Below are 27459 nucleotides of genomic sequence, written 5' to 3' on the forward strand. Positions count from 1 at the left end.
CCCATGTCAGGGGTAGAGTTTACTTAAAATTAATTAATTTAATTAAATTAAATCAATATTGAAATTGTTGACCTAAAAGATCAACTAGACAAGAAAAAGAGAAAACCAAGTCTCTATAATATAAATTCACTATAAGAAAGTAAACAGTATGATTACCTTTGCTAAATCTATCACAACTTCAGAGAGCTTGGGATAGCGTCTTTCAAGAGGTTCTGTTTCCTTGATTTCCGGCAACCTTACTCCAGCAAACACAGGATTTTTATAAAACAGCTCCTGATGTCTTGGAATTAGATTACCTGGAAGTGAGAATAGCACATATCTCTGTCATTATACATCATGATAGAAAGAGCAAAGAAATGGGGAAAGTGGATTGGACAAAAGAGTGGAATACTACTTATGGACTCGGGGCTCTCTCAGCATGCAAAATCAACCAAAACAGTGTTCTTATGGTGGTGGCATCCAGCAATCTTCATAGTGGTGTTAATGCAAGTTAACTCAAGAAAATTAACATTCTTATCTCAACCTACTCATTTAGAAAATTCACAAGCCACTATATATAGAAGTGAAATCGTAAGGGAGCACAGATAAAGGACAAGCAAAGAACATTTTATAATTTTTTAGATATAAGTACCAACACTTCATTTCTAACAACAAAGCGTAAAGTGCTGTCCAAAACAATGAAAATATCATTAGTCATATGATCCAAATCTAATCTAGATAAATCAGTTCCACCCTTTAAGAATTTAATTCTAAAATTAAGATTAAATTGTTTTAATTTTTTTAAATTAAAATTGTTTAAAAAATTCTTAAATCTACTGATTTTGTACCTGTGTCTAAGGTCTGATTTGAGCACTTCTATCTTTTTCTTCAATTTTAGTACCTAATCTAGTGTAAAATATGAAAATTCTGCTGTAAGAACCTATTGAATTGTTTATTGAATTTTTACCCTGGAAACTTAAAATCCAATAGTTAAATAACTCAAGTATTTTCCCATTATTTCCATTTTCCAAGTCCCATCTATGAACATGAAGTTGATATTTCAACAAATGTAAGAAGACTTTGATAGTCTAGCTTTAAAATTCTGTCCAAAGCACTAAGATTAAACTACCTAGGAAGTCTCTGTGTCTCTCAGTTTGAAGGAGAGGATGAGGGTAATAGTCATATTACACCAAACACTTGCTAACCCAAGGAAAATAAATCATCATTTGCATCCTCTACATGTGATTTACTGAGTGCAAAAGTACAGAAAAAATTTACAGTCTTTGCTCTTTTCTTTGTGGGGAGTGAGACAGGAGGGTGGATGAGAGCATGAATAAGACCATACGTCAGACAAGCCAAAGCCAGACTGAGAATGAATTAATATAGACAGATAGATGAGATTTTCCTATCTGCTCCCTACTGCCACTTAAAACACATACCATCTTTAACATACCAACAACTTGTAAAACCAAGACGAGCAAAAACATAAGGGAAAAACCTCTAAAATTTAAAATGCAGATGTATAATCTTACCTAAACACATCATAATATGATATAGCTGATCAATATCAGAATCTCCAGGAAAAAGGGGTTCCCCCATGAGCATTTCAGTCACCAGACAACCAATGGCCCACACATCAACAGCCCTGGAATAGAAGAAATGTGGTATAAAATCTGGCATCCTACTATGTTTATTGTCACTGAGTCTGTTCTGCATATTACTACTTGGTATTTTGGGTATTGAGAACAGTAGTAGAAGCAAGCTTTAAATTACCCATAAAAATACATTTCCCTATAAACTTCAAGTACTAATTCCCAATTTTACCCAAGTCAAATTTTCAGGAACTTCAATTATGTGACATAAGTGGGAAAAGGCTTCTGAAAAGTCAAAATCTTTATTATGTGTACTTTATTCTGGAAATAAGCCTTTTGGGTTTCCATTCAGAGCCTATTTGTTCTTTGTTTACACGTAACTCTAACAAGGTTGATCAGTCTATCCCACCATACACTGAAAACAGCATACCAGGGGTTGTCGGAGACACATTCAGTAACAACAAGGAGAACTGATAGTAACAGGGGAAAAAAATAGAAGAACCGTCTTAAAAATCAGTCACAAGAATTTAATGTGCTGGTGTCATTAGCATAGGGACAACTACCTTGAAATTTCTCTCTCTTTTTTTTTTAAGATTTTATTTATTTATTTAACAGAGAGAGAGAGAGAGAGAGCACAAGCAGGGGGAGCAGCAGGCAGAGGGAGAGGGAGGAGACTCTCCGCTGAGCAGAGAGCCCAACGACAAGGGGCTCTATCCCAGGACTCGGGGATCATGACCTGAGCTGAAGGCAGATGCTTAACCAACTGAGCCACCCAGGCGCCCCTACCTTGAAATTTCTTAAGGTCATAGCTGAATTATAAAATGGTACAGGGGCGCCTGAGTGACGCAGTAAGTTAGGAGTCCAACTCTTGGTTTCGGCTCAGGTCATGATCTCAGGGTCGTGAGATCCAGCCCTGCATTAGACTCCATGCTCTGCACAGAGCCTGCTTAAGACTCTCCCTCTGCCCCTGCCCCCTCTCTGAAGTAAATAATTTTTTAAAAAAATAAAATAAAATGGTACAAAACTTACAGTATAACAATAAAATGAGAACTGAGAGTAATCAAGAAAATATTAAATGATGTGTGCACTGAAAACACAGAAAATACAGAAAACATTTTAGAAAGATTTCTACCCAAAGCAGTAGAAGTTACCATCCCTTCTCTGAAGAATTCATTCATGCAGATAATTCATGTTTTAAAAACACTTCACTCAATTATGTTTCCACCCCAATTTGCCAGCTCCACCTTGCCTCATTCCAACAGTGTCAGACTTATCCAACGTTCCCTCTCTTTACAAGTGATAAACATATCTATTTCCGACCCATCGTAAAACACAGACCACTTACTTACCTTGATTTCCCTACCTTTAAAATAAGTATGCTTTCCCAACTCATTGCACAAAAAAAACCTTTAAAGGAGAAGCACCAAAAAGAACAAGTCACCTTATAAATCTCCCTAAATGCAAAACTTCCTTTCAGTGTTAGAGGGATCTTTTATTATATTAGAAACATTCCATTTTATCAAGAAAAAAGTATTAAATCTGCCCTCCCTGCCCTCCACCCCCTTGTTGATATCTTACTTGCCATACTTGACATCACCAACCAATAGTTCTGGAGCTCTGTACCATCGGGTTGCCACATAATCAGTATAAACTTCCCCAGGGGCTGCCAATGTTCGCGCAAATCCAAAATCACACAACTTGACAACGCCAGACTGGGAGACTAATATATTCTCTGGCTTTATATCTCTGTGTATGATCTAAGAAAAAAAAACAGAATATGACACATATGGGCACATCAAGTTAGGCAAATTATTTTTTGAGTGCCTGCCATGTGCAGGGTACTGTTTTTGTCCCTATGATGAATACAAATAAAAGCATATAAAATTGTTCCTGGCTTTAAAGTAACTGGGACCTGGCTAGGCAAGAAAGGACACTTATGCCTGAAATTTCACTTAAACAATCAAAGATATTGGATGAAATATATATTACTAAATACCAAATCAATTGTTCTATTAATGACTACTCTCAAGACTAATGGAGTAAGGCTATCACTGAACACTAGAGTGGTCATGGAAAATTTTTATGAAAGGGGTGCCTTCTAATATAGGTCTCTAATACTACGTGCGACCTGGATAAATATAGAAATGGAAGGACAATCCGAGTGAAGGAGAGTAAAAGAGCGAAGCCTGGTCCAAACTTCAGGCTAGGCAAGTGTCTCATTAAGTATGGTATCTGGTAAGTTAATCATTGGCAAAATAATTATTTAAACTAAATACTTACATTGTGACTGTGACAAAATCCAATTCCATTAATAATCTGAAACAAATACTTTTGAACCAGTTGGTAGTCTAATCCATTGGGAAAGAGCTCCAAGTCATCAAGAATTGTATGGTCAACAAATTCAAAGACTAGGTACCATCGTTTTTTTTTCTTACACACTTCCAACAGATTCACCAGATTTTCATGCCTCAGTTGCTGTTGTAAAAAAAAATGCAAAATCATTTTTACAACATTGAATTATTTAGCAATCAGTCACAATCTAAAATCTTAGCATAAGAAAAACATATAAATAAAATTCATGAACAGTATAAATTGTTAAAAGAATATTCTTGTTTTTCAATTATAGTCAAAAGACCATACTGCCCTATTCTCCTCTCAAAGAACACAATAAAACCAATGAGAAAAAAAAATGTAGCTCCATCTTTGATGAAACTAAGCAGGATCTATGACCCCTACCCACAACAAATGAGGTGGGACTGCCAAATGTAGTCAAGGTCAAAACAGAAGTTTAGGAAGCTACCAAGAGATGGCCTGTGGCTAAAAAGCTGGGAGAGCAGAGTAATCCAAAATTGGTGACATACCCTGAAAAGGAAAAACAAAAAAACAAAAAAACAAAAAACTCCTTTGATAAAATAGGAACAAGATTCATGGGCTGTCAGTGAAAGCAACCCTAGAACTGAATGGTACCAAGGAACAGCAGGGAAGTGAGGCCTGAATAATCACACAGAAACTCCTCCGCTGGAAGCAATCTCTTGGTGAGGCCAAATGGATGGCAAAATAACTCATTATGAACAAACCAGCAAATGCAAGGATAACAGAAGTCAATCCCACAAATCAGGCTTGCATTGTAAGGAACATTGTGAACCATGGTGGATTCCTGCTAGCCTGGAACAAGATCACAGCTTCTCCCCCAAATGAACTTTCTACAGATAGCTAGTCCAGGAAGGGCTTACTTTGTTACAAGATAAGAAACAATCAAAAAGAAATCAATCCAGGATCTATTCAAAGATACTATAAGAAAAGAGGAAGAAAGGGGAAGGAAACAGAAATGGTGGATGAATACTCATTAGATAATGTCGCCACCATTAAAGGGAAAGAAACTACTAGAACACAGCCCTGAAAACCTTCAACGAAATAATGATCCAGGAAATTTATACCCAACAAAACTGTCATTCATATAAAAGATGACAATGAAAATTCTGAATATAAACAGTGAATCCATTAGTGAGGGACTAAGTCTTAGACAAATATGGGCATCATGGTCACAAAACAGAAAGTGAATATTTAAAACCTAACAAGGCACAAATGATATTACTAACAAATTTTGAAGAAAGAAGAAAAGATGCAAACAAGAGTGTATGTGTGCTGATTTCCTTGTCAATGGGTCAAAATTATATTTTCAAACTGAAATTTTAAATTACAAGGCCTAATTATAGGTTTCATGGTAAACACTAAGATAAATAAGATGTTTTTGAAAATCAGATGAGTGGCAGAGAAAAGGAAATAGAAACATAATAATTACAAAGGATTAAGTATATATATAATTCTATAGTTATAAAAGTAACAAATAGTAAAAAAAATAGGAAAAAAATAGGAAAAAGTAAAAAAATCCTAACAAATAATTACAAAAGGTAATTTCCAAATTATCAAAGGAAACATATCCAATATTTTAAACATAATTCAGAGATTATATAGAAAAATATTTTTAAAGGTGTACTAAAACAGCATAATATTATAAATAATGATAACCAATATTTACATACTCCTTACTATGTTCCAGACACTATTCAAGCACAAAAACCCTATGAAATAGATACCATCATTATTCTCTTTTATAGATGAGGAAACTAAAGCACACAGAAGTTAAGTAACCCGTCCAAGGTCACAAAGCAATAACTGCTAGAGGCAGGATTAGAACCCAGTCACTGTGACCTCTGTCTTTTCCTGAAAACATTTCATTTTTGTTTAGTTCCTCCTCCATGTCTAGAATGTCTGCAATATAAGCACACCCAGACCTGCAGCTGACTTGAATGCAAAATATTTAGATTTCTTATTCTTCACCACTAAGCCATACTGACATTGTTTTTAAGATTTTATTTATTTATTTGAGAGAAAGAGAGCAGGAGGAGGGAGAGGGAGAAACAGACTGCTCGCTGAACAGGGAGCCTGATGTGGGGCTTGATCCTGGGACTCCGGGATCATGACCTGAGCTGAAGGCAGATGCTTAACCGACTGAGCCACCCAGGCACTCCCATACTGACTCTTAAAGTGAAAACTAAGACTGCACTTATCTGTTACATCACAACTATAAATGGGCTAAACTCACCTATTAAAATAAAAGATTCCAGATTGAATCACAAAGCACTTTCCAAATATATCACTGGTTAAGGGAATTAAGGGGTATCCATACAACGAAATAAACCACAGCAATTAAAAAGAAAAAGGTAGAGGCAGCTGGGTGGCTCAGTCCATTAAGCGTCTGCCTTCGGCTCAGGTCATGATCCTAGGGTCCTGGGATCGAGCCCCACATCGGGCTTTCTGCTCAGTGAGGAGTCTGCCTCTCCCCCCTCTTGTGCTCTCTCTCACGCTCTCTCTCTCTCAAATAAATAAACACAATCTTAAAAAAAAAAAAGAAAAAGAAAAAGGCAGTTTGATGTCTACTGATATGCAATAATCACTAAGATATATTAAGAGAAAAAAGCAAGATGCAGGTCAGTGTGCAGAGTATGTTGTCATTTGATACACACACACACACACACACACTGCTCCATATACATCCATATTTGTGTATATGAATAAAATCCCTCTGATGGATATAGTTGTTTATAGAAGATATCACTAGTCAGCATACAAAGGTGGCAGGGAAACTCAATCAAATTTTATAGCACATCATGCGTTACCTTTTCAAAAATCAAGGTAAGTAGATAAATAAAATATGTATCAGTGTGTGAAAAGAGAAACTGAAGCACATTAAAATTTATGTGAGCTTATTTGATCAAACGTCAATTTGCACAAGGCATCATCAAACTGAAAGACGTTAAGAGTACTCTAGTGGTAGAAGCTAAGGGAAAGGATTTTATAGAGCAGACGTGGAAGCAAAGTGAGGAAATTATTTGGTTGGCTGTCCTGTATGTGGTTGCATTACTGGGAAAAGCCTAGTTTGCTGTTTGTGAGTGGTTGTTTTTAAGTTCCAATATCTGAACTGGAGCAGACTCACAAGTGGAAACCTTTGCAGGAACCAATGCCAAGGCAGGAAAACCTGAACTGCAATTGACAAATTACTGGAGGCTCAGCGTGGACAAATCTAAAAGTTAAAAACTCCAGAAGAACCCAATCACAGAGGGGCCCCCACAACATTGTGAGATTTATCTCCAGGAGCTTAGCCAGATTCCCACAGTCAATTTTGGAGAAAACTCTCCTCCTTCCCCAGAAGGAGGAGAAAGGAACCATTCTGAGATATGCCAGAGCTGTGTTCTTAACAAGGCCTGCCAGCAAAAACTAGTTAAGCAGAGTCTAAGCAGTTGTGGTATTATCAGAGCCTAACTGGCCTGAGGAAGGGAAATACTCAACTTCATCCTACTCTAGCCATCCTGTCCCACCTAAGGAAGGGAGAAAAAACTGAGAAACACTTGCAAAGTTCACTGTCCAGAAGTATAGGCAGACTAAAAGACTGAGACCTACCATAAGACTATAAAGCTCTTTGCCTCCCCCTTACCTCACCTCCACATTACTAAAGCCTATTTACAGCAGTTCCTTCTACCCAGGACATCATGCCCAGCTATCAAGAAAATATTACAAGAGGGACGCCTGGGTGGCTCAGTCGGTTAAGCATCTGCCTTCAGCTCAGGTCTGATCATCTGCCTTCAGCTCAGGTCATGATCCCAGGGTCCTGGGATGGAGCCCTGCATCGGGCTCCCTGCTCAGCGGGGAGTCTGCTCCTCCCTCTGCCTGCCACTCCCCCTACTTGTGTTCACTCTCTCTCTCTCTGACAAATAAATAAATTTTTTAAAAAGAATAAAAAAAAAGAAAATATTACAAGATATGCCAAGGGGCGCCTGGGTGGCTCAGTTGGTTAAGCGGCTGCTTTCGGCTCAGGTCATGATCCCAGGGTCCTGGGATCGAGCCCCACATCGGGCTCCCTGCTTTGCGGGAAGCCCACTTCTCCCTCTCCCTCTGCCTGCCTCTCTGCCTACTTGTTCTCTCTATCTCTCTGTCAAATAAATAAATAAAATCTTTAAAAAAAAAAAAAAAAAGATATGCCAAAAGGCAAAAAACAAGAGACAGAACAAGTATCAAAACCAGACATGGCAGGGATGCAGGAATTTAAAGCAGTTATGATTGATCTGCTAAGGGCTGTAATGGGTAAAGTTGACAGCATGCAATAACGGATGGGCAATGGAAGCAGACAGATGAAAATCCTAAGAGCCAAAAAGAAACGCTGGAGAGAGGCGCCTGGGTGGCTCAGTTGTTAAGCGTCTGCCTTCAGCTCAGGTCATGATCCCAGGGTCCTGGGATCAAGCCCCGCATCGGGCTCCTTGCTTGGCGGGAAGCCTGCTTCTCCCTCTGCCACTCCCCCTGCTTGTGTTCCCTCTCTCGCTGTGTCTCTATCTTCAAATAAATTAATAAAATCTTTAAAAAAAAAAAAAGAAACGCTGGAGATAAAAAACACTAATAAAATGAAGAATGTCTTTGATGGGTTTATTTGTAGACTAGACACACCTGAGGAAATAATCTCTAAGCTAGAGGATATGTCAATAGAATTCTCAAAAAACAAAAATAAAAGAGAACAGGGACAAGAAAAGAAAAATACCCAAAGACTGTAGGACAACTATAAAAGGTATAACATACATGTAATGGGAATACCAGAAGAAGAAGGAAGAGAGAAAGGAACAAAGAAAATATTTGAGGGGCGCCTGGGTGGCTCAGTCGTTAAGCATCGGCCTTCGGCTCAGGTCATGATCCCGGGGTCCTGGGATCAAGCCCCACATCGGGCTCCCTGCTCCGCGGGAAGCCTGCTTCTCCCTCTCCCACTCCCCCTGCTTGTGTTCCCTCTCTCACTGTGTCTCTCTCTGTCAAATAAATAAAATCTTAAAAAAAAAAAAAAGAAAATATTTGAAACAATAATGATTGACAATTCCTCAAAATTGATATCAGATACCAGACCACAGATCCAGGAAGCTCAGAGAACACCAAGCAGGATAAATTCCAGGGAAAAAACAAACAAAAAACCTACACATAGGCATATCATTTTCAAAATATAGAAAATAAAAGATGATGAAAAAAATCCTGAAAGAAGCCAGAGGACAGAAACATCTTACCTACCCAGAAACAAAATAAGAATTACATCCACCTTCTCCTCAGAAACCACACAAGCAAGGAGAGTGGAGAGAAATATTTAAAGTTTTGAGAGAAAAAACCACCAACCTAGATTTCTGTATCCTGCAAAATAATACTTCAAAAGTAAAGGAAAAATAGAGTTTTGAGACAAACAGAAATTGGGGAAATGTGTTGCCAGTGGACCTACCTTGCAAGAAATGTTAAAAGAAATTCTTTAGAGAGAAGGAAAATAATATAGGCCAAAAAATCTGGTCTACATAAAGGAAGGAAGAGCATCAAAGGAGTAAGTGAAAGTAATATAAAAACTTTATTTTCCTTATTCTTTTTTTTTTTAAAGATTTTATTTATTTATTTGACAGAGAGAGAGATAGCGAGAGCAGGAACACAAGCAGGGGGAGTGGGAGACGGAGAAGCAGGCTTCCCGCAGAGCAGGGAACCCGATGCAGGGCTGGATCCCAGGACCCTGGGATCATGACCTGAGCCGAAGGCAGACGCTTAATGACTGAGCCACCCAGGTGCCCTATTTTTCTTATTCTTAATTGATATAACAGATAAGTTTGTTCAAAATAATAAGAGCAATAATGTATTTGATCATATATGCTTATGAATATATCTTATGTATATATATGCTTAGGTATGCTTAAATATAAGTGAGATGTGTGGCAGCAATGATACAAGAGACAGGATTAAGGAATTAGGATTACTTTATTATTAAACATTACTCATACACACGGGAAGTGGTATAGTGTGTATCTGAAAGTGGATTTGGATTAGTTGCAAATGTATGTTGCAAATTGTAGGGCAACCACTAAAAAAAAAAAAATTTAAAAAGAACTCTAACTGATAAGCTAAGAAAGGAGGAAAAAAATGGAATCATATTAAATACTCAATTACAACCACAAAAGGCAGAAAAAGAGTGGAAGACAAAAACAGAAACAAAGAACAAGGGCAACAAATTGAAAATAGTAACAAATATGGTAGATATTAACCCAACTATATCACAAAACAGTCACTTTGAATATCAATGATCCAAATGCACCAATTAAAAGAAGCAGATTGTCAGAATGTGGATCAAAACAAACTTACCATATGTTATCTATAAGAAATACACATTAAGTATAAAAATACATATAAATTAAAAGTAAATGGATAGAGGGGCACCTGGCTGGTTCAGTCAGTAGAGCATGCAACTCTTGATCTCAGGGTTATGAGTTCGAGCCCCATGTTGGGTGTAGAGATAACTTAAAAATAAAATCTTTAAGATAAATAAATAAGGTAAATTAAATGGATGAAGAAAATATACCACACTAATCAAAAGAAAGCAGGAGCAGTTATTCCAGACTAAACCAACCTGCAAAGTAAGAAAAGTTATCAAAGATAAAGAGGGCATTACATAATTAAAAGGTGTCAATTCTCCAAGGAGACATAATAATTCTTAACATGTATGTGCCTAACAACAGAGCATCAAACTATATGAGGTAAAAACTATATGAGGATAGAACTGCAGGGAGAAATAAACAAATCCACTATCATAGTTGGAAATGTCAACCATTCCTCTCAGAAATAGATAGATCCAACAGGTAGAAAATCAGTAAGGACACACAGTTAAATTCAACAACACCATCAACCAACTTGTTATAGCTGACATCTATAGACTACCCAACAGCAGAATTCACGTTTTTCTCAAGTTCAAATGGAACATTCACCAAGATAGACCACATTATAGGCCACAAAACACACCTTAACAAATTTAAAATAATAGAAATCATGGGGCGCCTGGGTGGCTCAGTCGTTAAGCGTCTGCCTTCGGCTCAGGTCATGATCCCAGGGTCCTGGGATCGAGCCCCACATTGGGCTCCCTGCCCTGCGGGAAGCCTGCTTCTCCTTCTCCCACTCCCCCTGCTTGTGTTCCCTCTCCCACTGTGTCTCTCTCTGTCAAGTAAATAAATAAAATCTTTAAAAAAAAAAGAAAGAAAAAAAAGAAACCACACAATGTCTGCTCTTGTACCATAATGGAATTAAACTAGAAATCAATAACAAGAGGATAACTAGAAAATTCCAAAATTTTGGAGTGTGGAGATTAAACAACACACTTCTAAAATGAAAACATAGACTATCAGTTCCACCTTTCTCTTTCTCTCTCTCTCACTTTCTCTGTGCTTTTATTTTTAACAGCTGGTGACTACCACATTTGGTAGGGGTAGATAACTCAGACCGACTCTCCTATTGAGAATTCTTAAAAAGTTGGACAAAATATTTTAAAATCTTCTTAAACATATAAAAGACCCAAGAAGACAGTGAGGAATTACTGGGCCAAAATCAAGAACAGGAGAACTCAGAGAGTTAATTCCAGTACTTAAGCTGATTTTGCCATCAAGTAACAGGTGTGTAACTGAGTTTGGAGTTTTGTGGCTTGTTGAGGCTAAGAAGGAAGGAAAGGTAAAAGTCTTCCTTCCAAATGCCTTCCAAAGGTGGGGTCTCTGAAGCCCAGTTTAAACTGGGACCCTAAAAACTACACCTTCTCCAGTAAAAATGGACAGAAATTCTGAACCAGTCCTCAGTAGACTTCACTTTAGCCTCAAATTAGTCCTAAAAAAATAATATTTCAATACAAACAATGTCCAGTGAAAAATCAAAGACATACAGAGAAATACGATACCACAAATAAAAACTATTGGAACATAAAGAAAACCAAAGCAGATACAGAATGAGTTCAGATATTGGGGAATTATGCTTAAAAAGAAAAAAGTCAACCTCAAAAAACTGAGGGAACTTGAGGCGCCTGGCTGGCTCAGTTGGTAGAACACGGGGCTTATGATCTCTGGGTTGTGAGTTGGAGCCCTATGTTGGGGGTGGAGTTTAAGTAAGTAAGTAAATAAATAAATAAATACTAAAACAAAAAAGCAAAGCTTAAAAAAAAAATGGGGCTCCTGGCTGGCCCAGTTGACAGAGCATATGACTCTTGATCTCTGAATTGAGTATAGAGCTTACTTAAAAAAAAATGTTTTGAGGGAACTTGAAATCAGAAAAAGTGATATAGCAGATTTAGAACCAAATAAAAATTTAGAACAGAATAGTATAATCATTTCTGTTTACCATAACAGTAGACTAGGTAATTTATAACAACTCTCATACTGAGTACAAGTAGAAAAGCTGGACAAAATTATAAAACCACTATTCTAAGGGACAAGAGAGATAAGATAATAAAGAATATCTAGATAAGATCTTGAAGATGGAGACCCAGGAAGTGAGCCAAGCAATTAGAGCTATTTTTTTTAAACCCTGGAAACAGGGGCGCCTGGGTGGCTCAGTCGGTTGGGCGGCTGCCTTCAGCTCAGGTCATGATCCTGGGGTCCTGGGATCGAGCCCCACGTCCGGCTCCCTGCTCAGCGGAGAGCCTGCTTCTCCCTCTCCCTCTGCCTGCCACTCTGCCTACTTGTGCTCTCTCTCTCTCTGTCAAATAAATAAATAAAATCTTTAAAAAATAAATAAATAAATAAACCCTGGAAACATACCAATTCAGAGAGAAGATTAAGAGTCTGAGTGGCACTTTTGACAGTCTTGTGGCCTAACGTAATAGTGATTGGTGTCTGGGGACCATCAAGGTAGAAAGAAGGGGTACAGCCTGATGAGACACTTTCACTTTGGGTTGGCCCTAAAAGTCCACAAACTATGGTAAGGGTGAATAATAACTAGGCATTCTCACGGACTACAATTCAAATTCAAATAATCTTAATTCCTCAAATTGGATTAAGATGATGGCACAATGTTAGGTTTCCTTGTGTACCCTCAAGAGTGCCCTCAAGAGGGGTGCCTGGGTGGCTCAGTCGTTAAGCGTCTGCCTTCAGCTCAGGTCATGATCCCTGGGTCCTGGGATTGAGCCCCACATCGAGCTCCCTGCTCGGCAGGAAGCCTGCTTCTCCCTTTCCCACTTCCCCTGCTTGTGTCCCCTCTCTCTGTGTCTCTATCAAATAAATAAATACAATATTAAAAAAAAAAAAAAAGTGCCCTCAAGAGCCTCATAGAAACAAATACAACTCCTCTCAGGGGAAAGATATCATCCAGAGACTCAAGCTATGTATACAATTTTTAAAAATTAATACAGGCATATCAAAAAGTTAACTTAATAAAAAACCAGGAGAAAAAAACCAAACAATAGAAATAAACATATGGGAGATCCAGATAATAGGTACTAGATAAAGACTTTAGAAAAGCCTAGGGGCGCCTGGGTGGCTCAGTTGTTAAGTGTCTGCCTTCGGCTCAGGTCATGATCCCAGGGTCCTGGGATCGAGCCCCACATCGGGCTCCCTGCTCTGCGGGAAGCCTGCTTCTCCCTCTCCCACTGCCCCTGCTTGTGTTCCCTCTCTCACTGTCTCTCTATCTGTCAGATAAATAAATAAAATCTTTAAAAAAAAAAAAAAGAAAAGACTAATTTAAGTAGTCAAGAAAGAACAATAGTTTTGGCAGCAAAATGGAAACTATAAAAAAAAAAAAAAATCCAATGGAAATACCAGAATTGAAAAATATATCTTTAATTAAGAATTCAATGCTTAATTATAAAAGTTGATTGGAAATAGTTGAAACAGAGCTACTGAATTGGAGGATAGGTCAGAAGAAAATATCTAGAATGAAGCAGGGAAAAATGAAAGGTTGAAAAACACAGTATAAGAGACATATGGGGAAGGTCTAATATATGAAACTGAATTCTTTTTTTTTTTTTAAGATTTTATTTATTTATCTGAGAGAGAATGAGATAGAGAGCATGAGAGGGGGGAGGGTCAGAGGGAGAAGCAGACTCCCTGCTGAGCAGGGAGCCCGATGCGGGACTCGATCCCGGGACTCCAGGATCATGACCTGAGCCAAAGGCAGTCGCTCAACCAACTGAGCCACCCAGGCGCCCCTGAAACTGAATTCTTAAATGGAGAAGAGAGAATAAGACAGTAGCAATACATGAAACAATAATAGCTGGGAATTTTCTAAAAGTGACAAATGACATTATTTTACAGATGCAAGAGACATAAATTCAAAGTAAATAAATATAAAGAAACCCACATCGAGGCACATTATTGTAAAATTGCTGAAAATCAAAGAGAAAACCTTAATACATCCAAAAGAAAAAAAGACATACTAAGAAATATCTGACATTTCAATAGAAGCAATGAAAACCAGAGGAACAGTGGAATGATACCTTGAACACACTGAATGTAATGAACTGCCAACTTAGAATCCTATATCCTTTGGAAATAGTCTTTTAAGCAGAAAGTAAAATAAAGACTTTTTTTCAGACAAACAAAAGTGGACAGCATTTCTTACCAGTGGATCTGTTTTAAAGAAAATAAAGGATATGTTTTAAATACAAGGGAAATGACCCTAGATGGGAGCTCAGAAGTATAAGAATGATTGATGAGTAATGGGAAGGGTAAATATCAGATATGTCCTAATAAATACTGACTGAACATTTGGGAAGGGATTTAACTATATGTAGAATTAAAATACATAGCAGGGATATCACATATATCTGTAGTGATTCACTAGAATGAATATGACTGTGAGATACTGGCACAAACTCAGACAAACAGACCAATGGGACAGAATAAAGAGTAGAAAAGTCACCCCTACATATAAGGAAATATGGCAAATGAGGAATTCAGAGCAGTGGAGAAAAGATGGTATTTTCAGTAAATGTTTCTGGGACAACCGGACATCAATAAAGGAAAAATAAGACTTGACTGTGCCATACACCATAGTTAAGATCAATTCTAGGTGTATTGAAATATAAATACGAAAACCAAAGCTATTAAGCTTCTAAATGATAATATAGAAGGATACCCGAATCTCTTAAGTAGTAAAAGACTTCTTAAGCAGATATAAATGGCACCAACCATAAAAGAAAATATTAAAAACTTGACTACATTGAAACTGACTACTGTTGAGTAAAAGATGACACTAAGAGAGTGAAAAAAAAAGCTTTTTATGAGGATGATAAGTAAAATTAAACTATAGTGGTTAGGAATGCTTGTTTATTTGGTAAATGTGGGGGAAAAATCATGGCAGTGATTAACATACAAGTCAGGATAGTGTTTACCTTAAAGGAGAAGGAAGGGGCTAGAGTGACTGGGATAGTACAAGAAAAGCATTGTTGACACTGTTTGATTTCTTGACCTGGTGGTGGTTCTATGAATGTTTGCTTTCCAATAATTCATTAAGCTATAATTATATTTTTGTGCACTATCTATATATTGGTTATATTTCATAATAAAAAGTCATTTAAAAATACAATACTCAAAATTAACAATTCAGTGATGGGGATTAATCATAATGAGGAGAAAATTAGTGAACTAAATGATGAATCAGAATAAATTATGCAGAACAGTGCATAGAGAGACAAATAGATGAAAAGAAAAACAGGTAAAAGACAGATAATTCAACAAGAAGATTTATGTTAACTGAAGCCCAAAAACAGAAGAAAGGGAATGAGTTGAAATAATATTTGAAGAAATAATAAGTGAGAATTTTCTGGAATTAATGGAAGAAATCATATCATAGATTCATAAAGACTTCAATGAAGCAAGATAAATTAAAAGATACCCAAACTAGACACACTATAGTGAAATTTCAGAAAAACAAGATCAAAGAGAAAATTTTAAGTAGCCAGAAAACAAAACTAACTTATGCTGATTAGAATTAGGATAGTTGGGCGCCTGGGTGGCTCAGTTGGTTAAGCGACTGCCTTCGGCTCAGGTCATGGTCCTGGAGTCCCGGGATCGAGTCCCGCATCGGGCTCCCTGCTCAGCGGGGAGTCTGCTTCTCCCTCTCCCGCTCCCCCCTCTTGTGCTCTCTCTCTCTCCCATTCTCTCTCTCAAATAAATAAATAAAATCTTTAAAAAAAAAAAAAAAAAAGAATTAGGATAGTTGTGCAGCACCTGGGTGGCTCAGTCAGCTGAGTATCTGACTCTTGGTTTTGGCTCAGGTCATGATTTCTGGGTTGTAGGACTGAGCCCTGCATCAGGCTCCACACTCAGCACGGAGTCTGCTTGAGATTCTCTCCCTCTGTCCCTCCCCCCTCAAATAAATAAATAAAATCTTAAAAAAAAAAAAAGAAAAACGTGGGGTGCCTGGGTGCCTCAGTTGGTTAGGTGTTTGCCTTCAGCTCAGGTCATGGTCCCAGGGTCCTGGGATCGAGCCCCACATCGGGCTCTCCACTCAGTTGGGGGTCTGCTTCTCCCTCTGCCTCTGTGATCTCTCTTGCTTTCACTCTCTCTCAAATAAATAAATAAAATCTTTAAAAAAAAAAAAAAAAGAATTAAATACTTGTGACCTGGATAGAGAAGGAAGGAAGTAGTGCCTGGAGGAGACATAAGGGGAGCTTATGAAGTGATTTTAATGTTCTCTCTCTTGACTTACATGGTGGTAACATGGAGTTGTTTAATTTTTTAAAATACACAGAGATGTATTCTTATGAGATATACACTTTTCTATATGTCCATTTTATGTCAATAAAAAGCTGAATGGAAAAAAAAAGATGCAGAAATAAAAAAATAAGTGTATAAAAGAGCAGCAACTGGACTGACACCTGACTTCCCAGGAGCACAATGGAAGCCAGAGGGCAAAGCAATGTTACTTTCATTTTGTTGGAAGAAAACAACTGCCAACCTAAAATTCCATACACAGCAAAAATATCTTTCAGGGATGACAGCAAAAAAGACACTTTCATGCAAACTAAAAATGAAATGTTTTGTCTACAGTAGATCCTCACAAAAGGAAATCCTAAATAATACACTCCAAGAAGAGAAGAGATCCCAGATAAATGGCCAGGTTTGCAGAAGAAAAGGAAGAACAAAGAAAGTTATAGGTAAATATAAACCTAAATGAACACTGAACAATAATTATGTCTTATGATGTTTAAAAAATATATAAAAATAAATAAATGAATAAATAAATAAAAATATGTAAGAGTTAATATACAACAATGTTAGCATATAAGATAGAAGGGAATAACCAGAGATAAGTATTGTAAGGATGTGTACTACCTAGAAGAAGAATACAAGTATCAGATAATGTTAGACTTCAAGAAATGTCTATGATAACCACTAAAAAGTGAGAAATACGATGTATAATTTTTAAATTATTAGAGGGAAATAAAGAAAGGATAAATGTAATTAATCCAAAGAAAGAAAAGAAAAAGAAAGACAAAAGCAGTAAGACAAATGGCACATATTAAGATGGTAGATTTAGGGCGCCTGGGTGGCTCAGTCATTAAGCATCTGCCTTCAGCTCACGTCATGATCCCAGAAGTCCTGGGATCAAGCCCCACAACGGGCTCCCTGCTCAGCGGGGAACCTACTTCTCCCTCTCCAGCTCCCCTCTGCTTGTGTTCCCTCTCTTGCTGTCTCTCTCTGTCAAATAAATAAATAAAATCTTAAAAAAAAAAAAAGATGGTAGATTTATACTGAAATATACCAGAAATTGCATTACGTGTAAATAGACTAAATATTCCAATTAAAAGGCAAAGGTTGTCAAACAAGATGAAAAGCAAAATGTGACCATATGATGTTTACAGGAGACACATTTAAACAAGAATTGAGAAACTTCCAAGCAAAAATGTATAAAAAGACATGCTATGCAAACACTAACCAAAATTAAATAGTGTAGCTTTAATAGTTTCACACAAAACAGACTGTAAGACAAAACATTAATAATTTATTTCATGATGCTAAAACATTTGATTCAACATGTATAATAATTCTAACTTTAATGCACTAATAACATAGCTTTTCTGTTTGTAAGGTTAAACATGAAATGAACTACCATGAAAAACAGACAAATCAATAAACTCAGAGGAAGTTTTTTTTTTTTAAAAGAGAAAGCACTTTTAAAAAGCACTCTTTTTTTAAGAGAGGGAGCAGCAGGCTCCCTGCTGAGCAGGGAGCCCGATGCGGGGCTCGATCCCAGGACCCTGGGATCATGACCTGAGCCGAAAGCAGATGTTTAACGACTGAGCCACCCAGGCGCCCCTCAGAGGAAGATTTTAGCATATTTCTTCTCAGTACTAGATAGAAAAAGCATACAAAAAATCAGTAATAATTTAGAAGATTTAGAAGATTTAAATAACACAGACTTAATGGAATACTTTTCAAGCACACAAGTAATTTTTTTTTCATTGACTTATACTCTGAGCCAAAAAAGAAAGTATCAAAAAATTTGAAGGGCGGGGGGGCTCCTGGGTGGCTCAGTCAGTTAAGGGTCTACCTTCAGCGGTTTAGCATCTGCCTCCAACTCAGGTCATGATCCCGGGGTCCTGGGATCAAGCCCCATATCTGACTCGCTGCTCAGCAGGGAGCCTGCTTCTCCTTCTCCCTCTGCCTGCTGCTCCCCCTGCTTGTGCACATGCTCACTCTCTCTTTTTCTGTCAAATAAATAAATAAAATCTTAAAAATTTTTTTAAAGGGATAAAATGTTACATAGTATATATTCAGATTATAAGGGCCTTGCTTGGCCCCTGGGAACTTGGATTTCATGAGGGTTCCCTTCATCTCCAGACCTGATAAAGTGGATCAATGTACAAAAAGTTAAAAATAGGGGCACCCAGGTGCCGCAGTCAGTTAGGGGCAGCCTTCGGCTCAGGTCATGATCCCAGGGTCCTGGGATCGAGCCCTGTGTCAGGCTCCCTGCTTCTCCCTCTGTGCCTCCCCCTACTCCTGTGTGCTCTCCCTCTCTCTCTCAAATAAATAAATAAAATCTTTTTTAAAAAAGTAAAAAATAGAGCTACCCTACGACCCAGCAATTGCACTATTAAGTGTTTATCCAAATGATACATAATGATCTGAAGGGGCACATGCACCCCAGTATTTATAGCAGCAATGTCCACAATAGCCAAACTATGGAAAGCGCCTAGATGTCCATCAACAGATGAATGGATAAAGAAGATGTGGTGTGTATACACACACATATATATATATATATATATATACACATATATATGCATATATAATGGACTATTACTCAACCATCAAAAAGAATGAAATTTTGCCATTTGCAATGACATGGATGGAACTAGAGGGTATTATGTGAAGCGAAATAAGTCAGAGAAAGAAATATATCATATGATTTCACTCACATGTGGAATTTAAGAAACAGAATAGATGAACATAGGGGAAGGGAAGGAAAAATAAGACAAAAACAGAGAGAGAGAGCAACCATAAGAGACTCTTAAGTATAGGGAACAAACTGAGGGCTGCTGGAGGGGAGATGGGTTGGGGGAAGGGATAACTGGGTAATGGGCATTCAAGAGGGCACTGGATGGAATGAGCACTGGGTGTTGTATGCAACTGATGAATCACTAAATTCTACCTCTGAAACTAATAATATATTATATGTTAATTAAATTGAATTTAAATTTTTTTAAAAAATTAAATTTAAAAAAGAAAAGAAAAGAAAGAAGATCAAACATTGGTTCTTTCTAAAGATAAATAAAATTGATAAGCTTTTGGTGAGACTGATTACAGAGAGAGAGAGATCACATAGCAGGCCTGAGACTTAGAAAGGTCTGCTTGCAAAGTGAGCCCTTGCTTGGCCCCTGGGAACTTGGATTTCATGAGGGTTCCCTTCATTTCCAGAACTGATAAAGTGGCTCAATGTACAAAAAAAATTGTTTATGCTGAATATCTGCATTCCTTCTGGGATTCTGGAATTTTGGTAGAGCCAGGCAGAGGGTGTCTACATGAACATCACCCAATAAAAACCCTGGACGCTGAATCTCCTGAATCTCCTTGGTAGACAGTATTTCATGTGTGTTGTCACAGCTTGCTTTTGGAAAAAACAAGTGCATCCTGTGTGACTCCACTGGAAGAGGATTCTTGGAAACCTGTGACAGGTTTCCTCTGGAATGCACCCCATGTACCTTTTCCTTTGCTGATTTTGCTTTATATCCTTTCACTGTAATAAATCATAGCCATGAGTACAACTATATGCTGAGTGCTCTGAGTCCTCTTATTGAATCATGGAACATGGAGTGTCTTTAGGACTCCCAACACTCCCAACATAGATAGAGATAGATAGATAGATAGATAGATAGATAGATAGATAGATAGATAGATAGATACAGAAAGAAGCAACAAATACTTTCAAAATCATGTTTATATTCATAGGATAAATGAATATGCATATATAATTATTTTATTTGTTTATTGTCAAAAAAGAAATTTATGTCTTAAATCTTGGCATGGAAATTAATATAAAAACAGTAATTTTTTTCTAAAAATGTAATCTTGGTCAAGAAACAACTTATTTTTTTAACTCAATATTGGTATTTACTCACCTTTAGTAACTTGATTTCTCGCATAGCAATTTTTTTAACCATTTTGTCATCATCACTTTCTAAGAACTTCTTGATGGCCACAATTCTTCCACTATCTTTATTCCTACACTTCATCACCATTCCATAGCTCCCTTCTCCAACCAATCCTAGGTTCTCATATTTTTCCATTTTAATTCAAAACCGGTAGGAATTCTTGCTGTGGAAACCAAAACACAGAGTTAATAATGTTGAGTATATTAATTTCTTCCACCTTCCCAGTAAATTAATTCTTCCACACTTGTTTTCCAATTAGAGCAGTTGCTGTGTTAATGGCTGTTCTGTTCTGACTCACAATTTCTTACTGTTCCTGCATCTAAGCTATGTTTTCAAAGTATTTCATTTAGACAAGACATTTCATAATAGACAATAATTAAAGCCATTAAATTTAAATTATTAAATGTCATGTTAATGAAATTCAATATATATATATTTTTTGTAGTTTTTAATTTTATTATATTATGTTAGTCACCATACAATACATCATTAGTTTTTGATGTAGTGATCCACGATCCATTGTTTTCGTATAACACCCAGTGCTCCATGCAGTACGTGCCCTCCTTAATACCCATCACCGGGCTAACCAATCCTCCCTCCCCCCTCCCCTCTAGAACCCTGTTTGTTTCTCAGGTCCATAATCTCTCATGGTTCATCTCTCCCTCCAATTTCCCCCCCATTTTTCCCTTCCTTCTCCTAATGTCCTCCATGTTATTCCTTATGTTCCACAAATAAGTGAAACCATATGATAATTGACTTTCTCTGCTTGACTTATTTCACTTAGCATAATCTCCTCCAGTCCCATCCATGTTGATGTAAAAAAATAAGGAACGCTTCACGAATTTGCGTGTCATCCTTGCGCAGGGGCCATGCTAATCTTCTCTGTATCGTTCCAATTTTAGTATATGTGCTGCCGAAGCGAGCACAAATTCAATATATTTTTAATTCAGATAAAGCAATACTTGAACTATCATGCAAAACAATTATAGCTTACTTTAGAAAAACGCAACTCCTTTTCACTCAGAGGTGAAAAAGCACAAGTGAGTTTTGTTTTGTTTTGTTTTTTAAGATTTTACTATAATCTCCTCACCTAAGTGAGACTCAGACTCACAGCCCTGAGATCAAGAGTCACTCACCCTACCAACTGAGCCAGCCAGGCGCCTCAATGAGTTTGGTTTTAGTGAAGATCAAATTTATTTTTTTTACATCAGGTTTAAAAAAGCAAAGTTGAGGGGCACGTAGGTGACTCAGTCAGTTAAGTGACTGACTCCTGGTTTCAGCTCAGGTCAAGATCTCATGGGTGGTGGGATGGAGCCCCAAGTCAGGCTCAGTCTCAGGCTGGGGGGGTGGGGGAGGGGGGTCTGCTTAAGGATGCTCTCCCTCTGCCCCTCCCCCCACTCATGCGCTTTCTCTTTCTCTCTCTCTCAAATAAATAAATCTTTAAAAAAAGCAAAGTTGAAAATCTTTATGCACTTTCTACTCAGTTGGAAAAAATATTTGTTCACAAAATCATCACCAAGTTAACACTAAGAAACTTTGATAAACTATTTTTCTTTACTTTTCTCTGTAGTAATTAAATTCCCATATTGAGAGTACAAAATAACAACACTGACATCACAGTATATAAGCAAATTGTTTAAAAATTAAATTTTAATAGTAACAAATACAATATTTCAAAAGTCCTTTTTATGATTACTCACTGTAAGTATGATCATTTGAATTTTGTGTTTAGAATTCTTTTACATCTCATTATATGACATTTTTTGGATAATGGCAATTCTAATAATGACTGATGAAGGATCAGTGATCATTCCACTACATATTTTGGTATAGAAAAAAACTTTTTCAGTTCAAATACAAATAGATTTTAATTCACAAGTCTTGATTGTCATGAAATATAAAAGCTAATAACTCCAAAGTTAAATTTATTTTTTAAATCTGATTTTGCAATTAAATTCCAGAAACAAAGAATAAAAAATATTTCTCCTAATCCCAATATGGTTCTAAAAGTTTTGGGAGAAAAAAACAATCTTTGAGTAACTATATATTCAAATGATGATTTATCGTTGATTTTTTTAACCTAACAATACAAAAATATTCATTCATAAAACGTGGAAAGAAAAAAAAAAACTCTCACCTATTTCATTAATTGTGTCCTTATGGCAATCTAAAACTAATTTACCCAGATTGTGAATTGTGATGTTTTATTTGCTTCCATATTAGTACACTGATAACAAAGACAAAACAAATACCCTCTTTGTTCTAGCAAACTGTGATAACCCAGTGTGTATACATTTTCATCAGTTTACCCTAATAATTTAGGGTTTAATATATATACATAATAAGGCATAGATATACATGGAAAAGCAGAAGACTGACCTGCAGGGGGAAAAGATGAAAGTAAATTCCAGTCAACACCAACTCCAATTATTTCATATTTTACCACTAGCTTTGATAGTAGGTTCTATAAACTGTTTACAGAGCAGTGTCCATAACACTAACTTTCCACATATTTGACGTATTAACTTCCATTTAATATCTACTATTTTTAAATAAAATGTCTGTTTGAAAAAAATTCTCAGTGTAATTCTCTCTCCTTTCCTGAATTTTTTTCCTTCCATTAAGACAGCATTCTTTATTAAGGACTAGACTTTAGGTTTCTCATGCCAAGAACAATATAGCTGGACTTTATAACCTGGATCATTTTCAAACATTTTGCAATTGGTGTCCTCAATATTTGAAAATGCAAAGTGGGGGCGCCTGGGTGGCTCAGTTGGTTAAGCGACTGCCTTCGGCTCAGGTCATGATCCTGGAGTCCCTGGATCGAGTCCCGCATCGGGCTCCCTGCTCGGCAGGGAGTCTGCTTCTCCCTCTGACCCTCCCCCCTCTCATGTGCTCTCTCTCATTCTCTCTCTCTCAAATAAATAAATAAAATCTTTAAAAAAAAAAAAAAAAGAAAATGCAAAGTGAACAAAATTAAGATTACCTTAAGCATGTCTAAGATGTTCTGAAGCATATCACAAGCTAAGATTAAGCAAGTTGGCTACTCCAAGTTTATTCTGGAAACCAACCACACATGTAGTCACAGCACATTGAACACACCTGCTTTTTCAAGTGGCACTGCCCACAAATACCTTAGAAGTCTCACAGCTTGGGGGAGGCCGCGGGGGCCGCCTGGGTGGCTCAGTCGTTAAGCGGCTGCTTTCGGCTCAGGTCATGATCCCGGGGTCCTGGGATCGAGCCCCGCATCGGGCTCCCTGCTCAGCGGGAAGCCTGCTTCTCCCTCTCCCACTCCCCCTGCTTGTGTTCCCTCTCTCGCTGTGTCTCTCCCTGTCAAATAAATAAAATCTTTAAAAAAAAAAAAAAAAAGTCTCACAGCTTAAAAAGCCTCTCGTTTCCTGAAACAGTTACTCATAAACTACAATTTTTCATGTCTTCTACTCCTGGTGTGTAAGGGTAATACAAACTAAAAGGATGCCTGGCCAATTGGCAATGCGGTATTCCTGGACATGTGCCATGTAAGCATATGGTTCTAATACCAACAATCAGATAATAAAAATAATGCTAATTTTTTATTTTGTTAAAGACAGATTGAAATCTATCACAGACCAGAGAACGAGATAATAGAAGCTTTTAAAAGTATTATACTTACTGTTTCTTTAAAATCCTTTCACATGGAAAGACCCAAAGGTTTTCAACTTGGAAACAAATTTGAGATGAAATGCATCTCGCTCGCCGGTCTAAAAGATGCTGACTAGCAAACTAGCAATTCCGGAGCTGGTCTGATTTCTTCTGTAGACACAGTCACCGGACCGGGGCGAATCAGGCAGGGAGGCAGACTGGCCTCGGCCTGCCGCAGGCTCACACTCAGGGGGTCCGCGGGCCGCATGCTGCCGTCGTCAAGGCAACGACCTCACTCTGCCCCAACCATAGGCACAGTCTCCCGAGAGGGATACGGCGCAGGTCAGAATGCGTCCACGGCAGGCACCAACACGCCTGTTAAGGCCAAGGCCTGTAAAGAAATTAGTTGGGTGGGAGGGCACCGTCTCCCGGCTCTCAAGGTGCCCAGTCCCTGGAGTCTGTGAACCTGCTTGGCTCCAGCAAACCCTGGGCGAAGGCGTTGGCCACCGAGCTGCAAGGGGGCGGGTTCCCACCCGTCCGGCCCCGCCCCGAGTGCGCCAAGCCTCCCGCGTTCTGATTGGCTGGGCCCTGTCGTCACGAGCTACGATTGGCTCAGCGCCAACCACCCTGCCCCTTCACCTAGGGCTTGGCCCAGGTTCTGTTCACTGATGCGAGAACACCAGCACCCACTTTATACTTCAATTCTCAAGTAGAGCGGCACCTTTCTGCCTTTGCCGGGAGACCTTTCCTCGCAACTGACAGCAAGAGGCGATTCCGGCGCTCACGGAGAGAATAAAAGGGTGGTGGTTTTGTGGGATTGGGAGAAAACAGAAGGGGGAAAACAGGCACAGAGGGCGATGAAGCATTCCTCGCAGCTTCCCTGCGGGGGCGGTGAGCAAGACCCGCCCCTGGCGCCCCCACCCGGGAAGGTTCCCCCTGACCGCGATTCGATGCTTCCTTTCCAGTCGGGGCAGTGGGGCCAGGCTGGGCGAGGTAGGTGATGAGGGTGACAGCCTAGGAAGTGATGATTAGTAGGTGAGGCAAGGTGAAAGCAAGTAGGTGACAACACAAGTGACATTAGGAGGGACCTCGAGGCGGACAGCCTGGGCACTGAAAGCGAGGGACACACTTTAAGTGGAGATAATGGAAGAGGGAGAAAGAACATGAATGAAATAAGAGAAGGGCTAGGCCATCAGAGGAACTAGAAGAGATGTGCGATACCGGCCTGTGGCAGCCAAATAGGGTGCAGTTGGGGGTGAGATGTTAAAGGTACAGACCATGGCTTAAGGCTAGATCCATGACCAGGCAAGATTGGTAGATCAGAATGACACAAAGGCTTGAGTCACATAAGAAACAGGGTTTTCCTCATCTTCAAGTAGTTTGGGGTTTAAGCCATATCCCTCCAGTGAAAGGCCTTAAGCACTCAAGTTATTTTCACATTGTATCACGAAGAGTATGGGAGCCTGGCTGGCTCAGTCCGTGGAGCATGCGACTCTTGATCTCAGGGTCCTGAGTTTGAGCCCCTCGTTGGGTGTAGAGATTATATAAATCTTTATAAAAAGAAATCATGAAGACTAAACATTTTATAATCGTATTTGGTCTCTAGAACACCTTGATCCAATTAAGAGAATGTCCTGGAACAGCAGATATTTATAACTATAGTCAATATTAAGGTATTAATTCTTTCTTGTATACTAAGAAATAAATATTCTGATTTATAAATTATCTTTTGTAAGCTTGGTTAGCATGAATTAATCTTCCAGTGCTTGATCACCTTGGTCAAGCTGCTTAAAATCTAGTTCCTGAACCTGTAATCATGAGGAGCAGACCTAGGACCTGGGCATGGAAAGAATATAATTCTTTGGCCAATCCAAGATGTCCTCATGTAGAAATTAGCTCTATCCCTGGATGTGACCAAGTAGGAGGGAGCCATGCCCTGTTTTGTTACCTCTATAGGCTATAACAGAATCTGATGAATTTTTTATATGAATTCAGGAGACCCCCTTTTATAAAGTGGCAAATCCATGTTTGTTAGGACTGAAGTTTGAGAACAATACAAAAATATCAGGGCACCTGGGTGGCTCAGTCGTTAAGCGTCTGCCTTCGGCTCAGGTCATGATCCCAGGGTCCTGGGATTGAGCCCCGCATCAGGCTCCCTGCTCAGCAAGAAGCCTGCTTCCCCTCTCACACTCCCCTTGCTTGTGTTCCCTCTCTCGCTGTCTCTCTGTCAAATAAATAAATAAATAAAATCTTTAAAAAAAAATACAAGAATATTTTACTTTTCCAACCTTACAAATATATTCAACAACATGAACATTTAAAGGCCCCTCCAGACAAGAGGCCCTGAAGCTTAAATAACCTGTTTATATCCCACAGGGAACCAAAAGGATAAAGACTAAAAAACTAGATTCGGTGAATAGAATGCTTGAGAAGACAGTTTCAAAAAGAACTGAGTTTGAAAGCCAACTGTGAAGGAGACGTAGGGTATTCAACAATTATACATCCTGGGTAAAGCTATCTACAGGTTTGCTGAAGAGGAGGTAGCATTAGGTAGAAGCAGGATTGGGTTATTGCTTATTTTTCGTTTTCAACTGGGAAATCTTTGTAGGGAAAAAGAATGGAGAGAAGCTTTAAAGAGGCAAGAAAAGGAATAATGAAAAGCCTAGGACAGGTAGTGAAGGTGGTAAAGTATGAGAAGGTCTTAGCCCTGAAGAGGCTTAAAGAAAAAAGGAAAAACTGAGAAAAGTGTAGGACGGACACAGTGGCTGGTCTAGATCTTCTCAGTAAAAGAACTTCATTTTTGCTGAAAAAGATAATGGTGAGATTGAGGCTCAAGGATTTGAGAGCAGAAATACCTTGAAATAGTTACAAAGAAGTCATTTTGATATGAAAAGAATATAAAATAGTAAAATGTGCCCACTTGAGCCTGGACACCATGAATTTGCAGTGAAACCAACTGACTCTATTTTATAGGACTTGGCATCCCCAGGGGCAAGAATGGAGAAAACAAATGGCACACAAGCTAACTCTTAGAGAATTGGTACAGCAAGAAGAATAAACAAAGGAGTTAAGAAATGAAGTATGATGGAGGGGCACCTAGCTGGCTCAGTCAGAAGAGCATGTGACTCTTGATCATGAGTTCAAGCCCCACACTGGGTGTATAGCTTGAAAGAAAGAGAGAGGAAAGAAAGAAAGAAAGAAAGAAAGAAAGAAAAGAAAGAAAGAAAGAAAGAAAGGAAAGAAAGAAAGAAAGAAAGAAAGAAAGAAAGAAAGAAAGAAAGAAAGAAAGAAAGAAAGAAA

General features: G+C 38.3%; 1 protein-coding gene and 1 non-coding gene across 4 annotated transcripts in view; both read right to left on the reverse strand.

Moving 5' to 3' along the window:
* CDKL2 (cyclin dependent kinase like 2) overlaps positions 1-24889 on the reverse strand; it is a 44019-nt gene extending 19130 nt beyond the window's left edge. Inside the window, exons 1-6 of one of the 3 annotated variants that reach the window (XM_032400543.1) lie at positions 23641-23743; positions 20506-20701; positions 3852-4046; positions 3150-3328; positions 1512-1624; positions 157-296 (exon numbers count right to left, since the gene is read on the reverse strand). In XM_032400543.1, coding sequence (XP_032256434.1) covers positions 157-296; positions 1512-1624; positions 3150-3328; positions 3852-4046; positions 20506-20673 — 795 coding nt within the window. In that variant the 5' untranslated portion in view covers positions 20674-20701; positions 23641-23743. Of the gene's footprint in view, positions 1-156; positions 297-1511; positions 1625-3149; positions 3329-3851; positions 4047-20505; positions 20702-23640; positions 23744-24190 lie in introns of those variants that run through there. The other 2 variants (XM_032400540.1, XM_032400544.1) reach the window with 2 other exon arrangements.
* LOC116630299 lies at positions 21358-21464 on the reverse strand. Its single transcript, XR_004298902.1, has one exon. It is a non-coding gene; the product is annotated as a U6 spliceosomal RNA (small nuclear RNA).
* Positions 24890-27459: the final 2570 nt, after the last annotated feature.

This window comes from Phoca vitulina, unplaced genomic scaffold, assembly GCF_004348235.1.
Source record: "Phoca vitulina isolate PV1807 unplaced genomic scaffold, GSC_HSeal_1.0 scaffold3, whole genome shotgun sequence".
In the NCBI taxonomy this organism is placed as follows: Eukaryota; Metazoa; Chordata; class Mammalia; order Carnivora; family Phocidae; genus Phoca; species Phoca vitulina.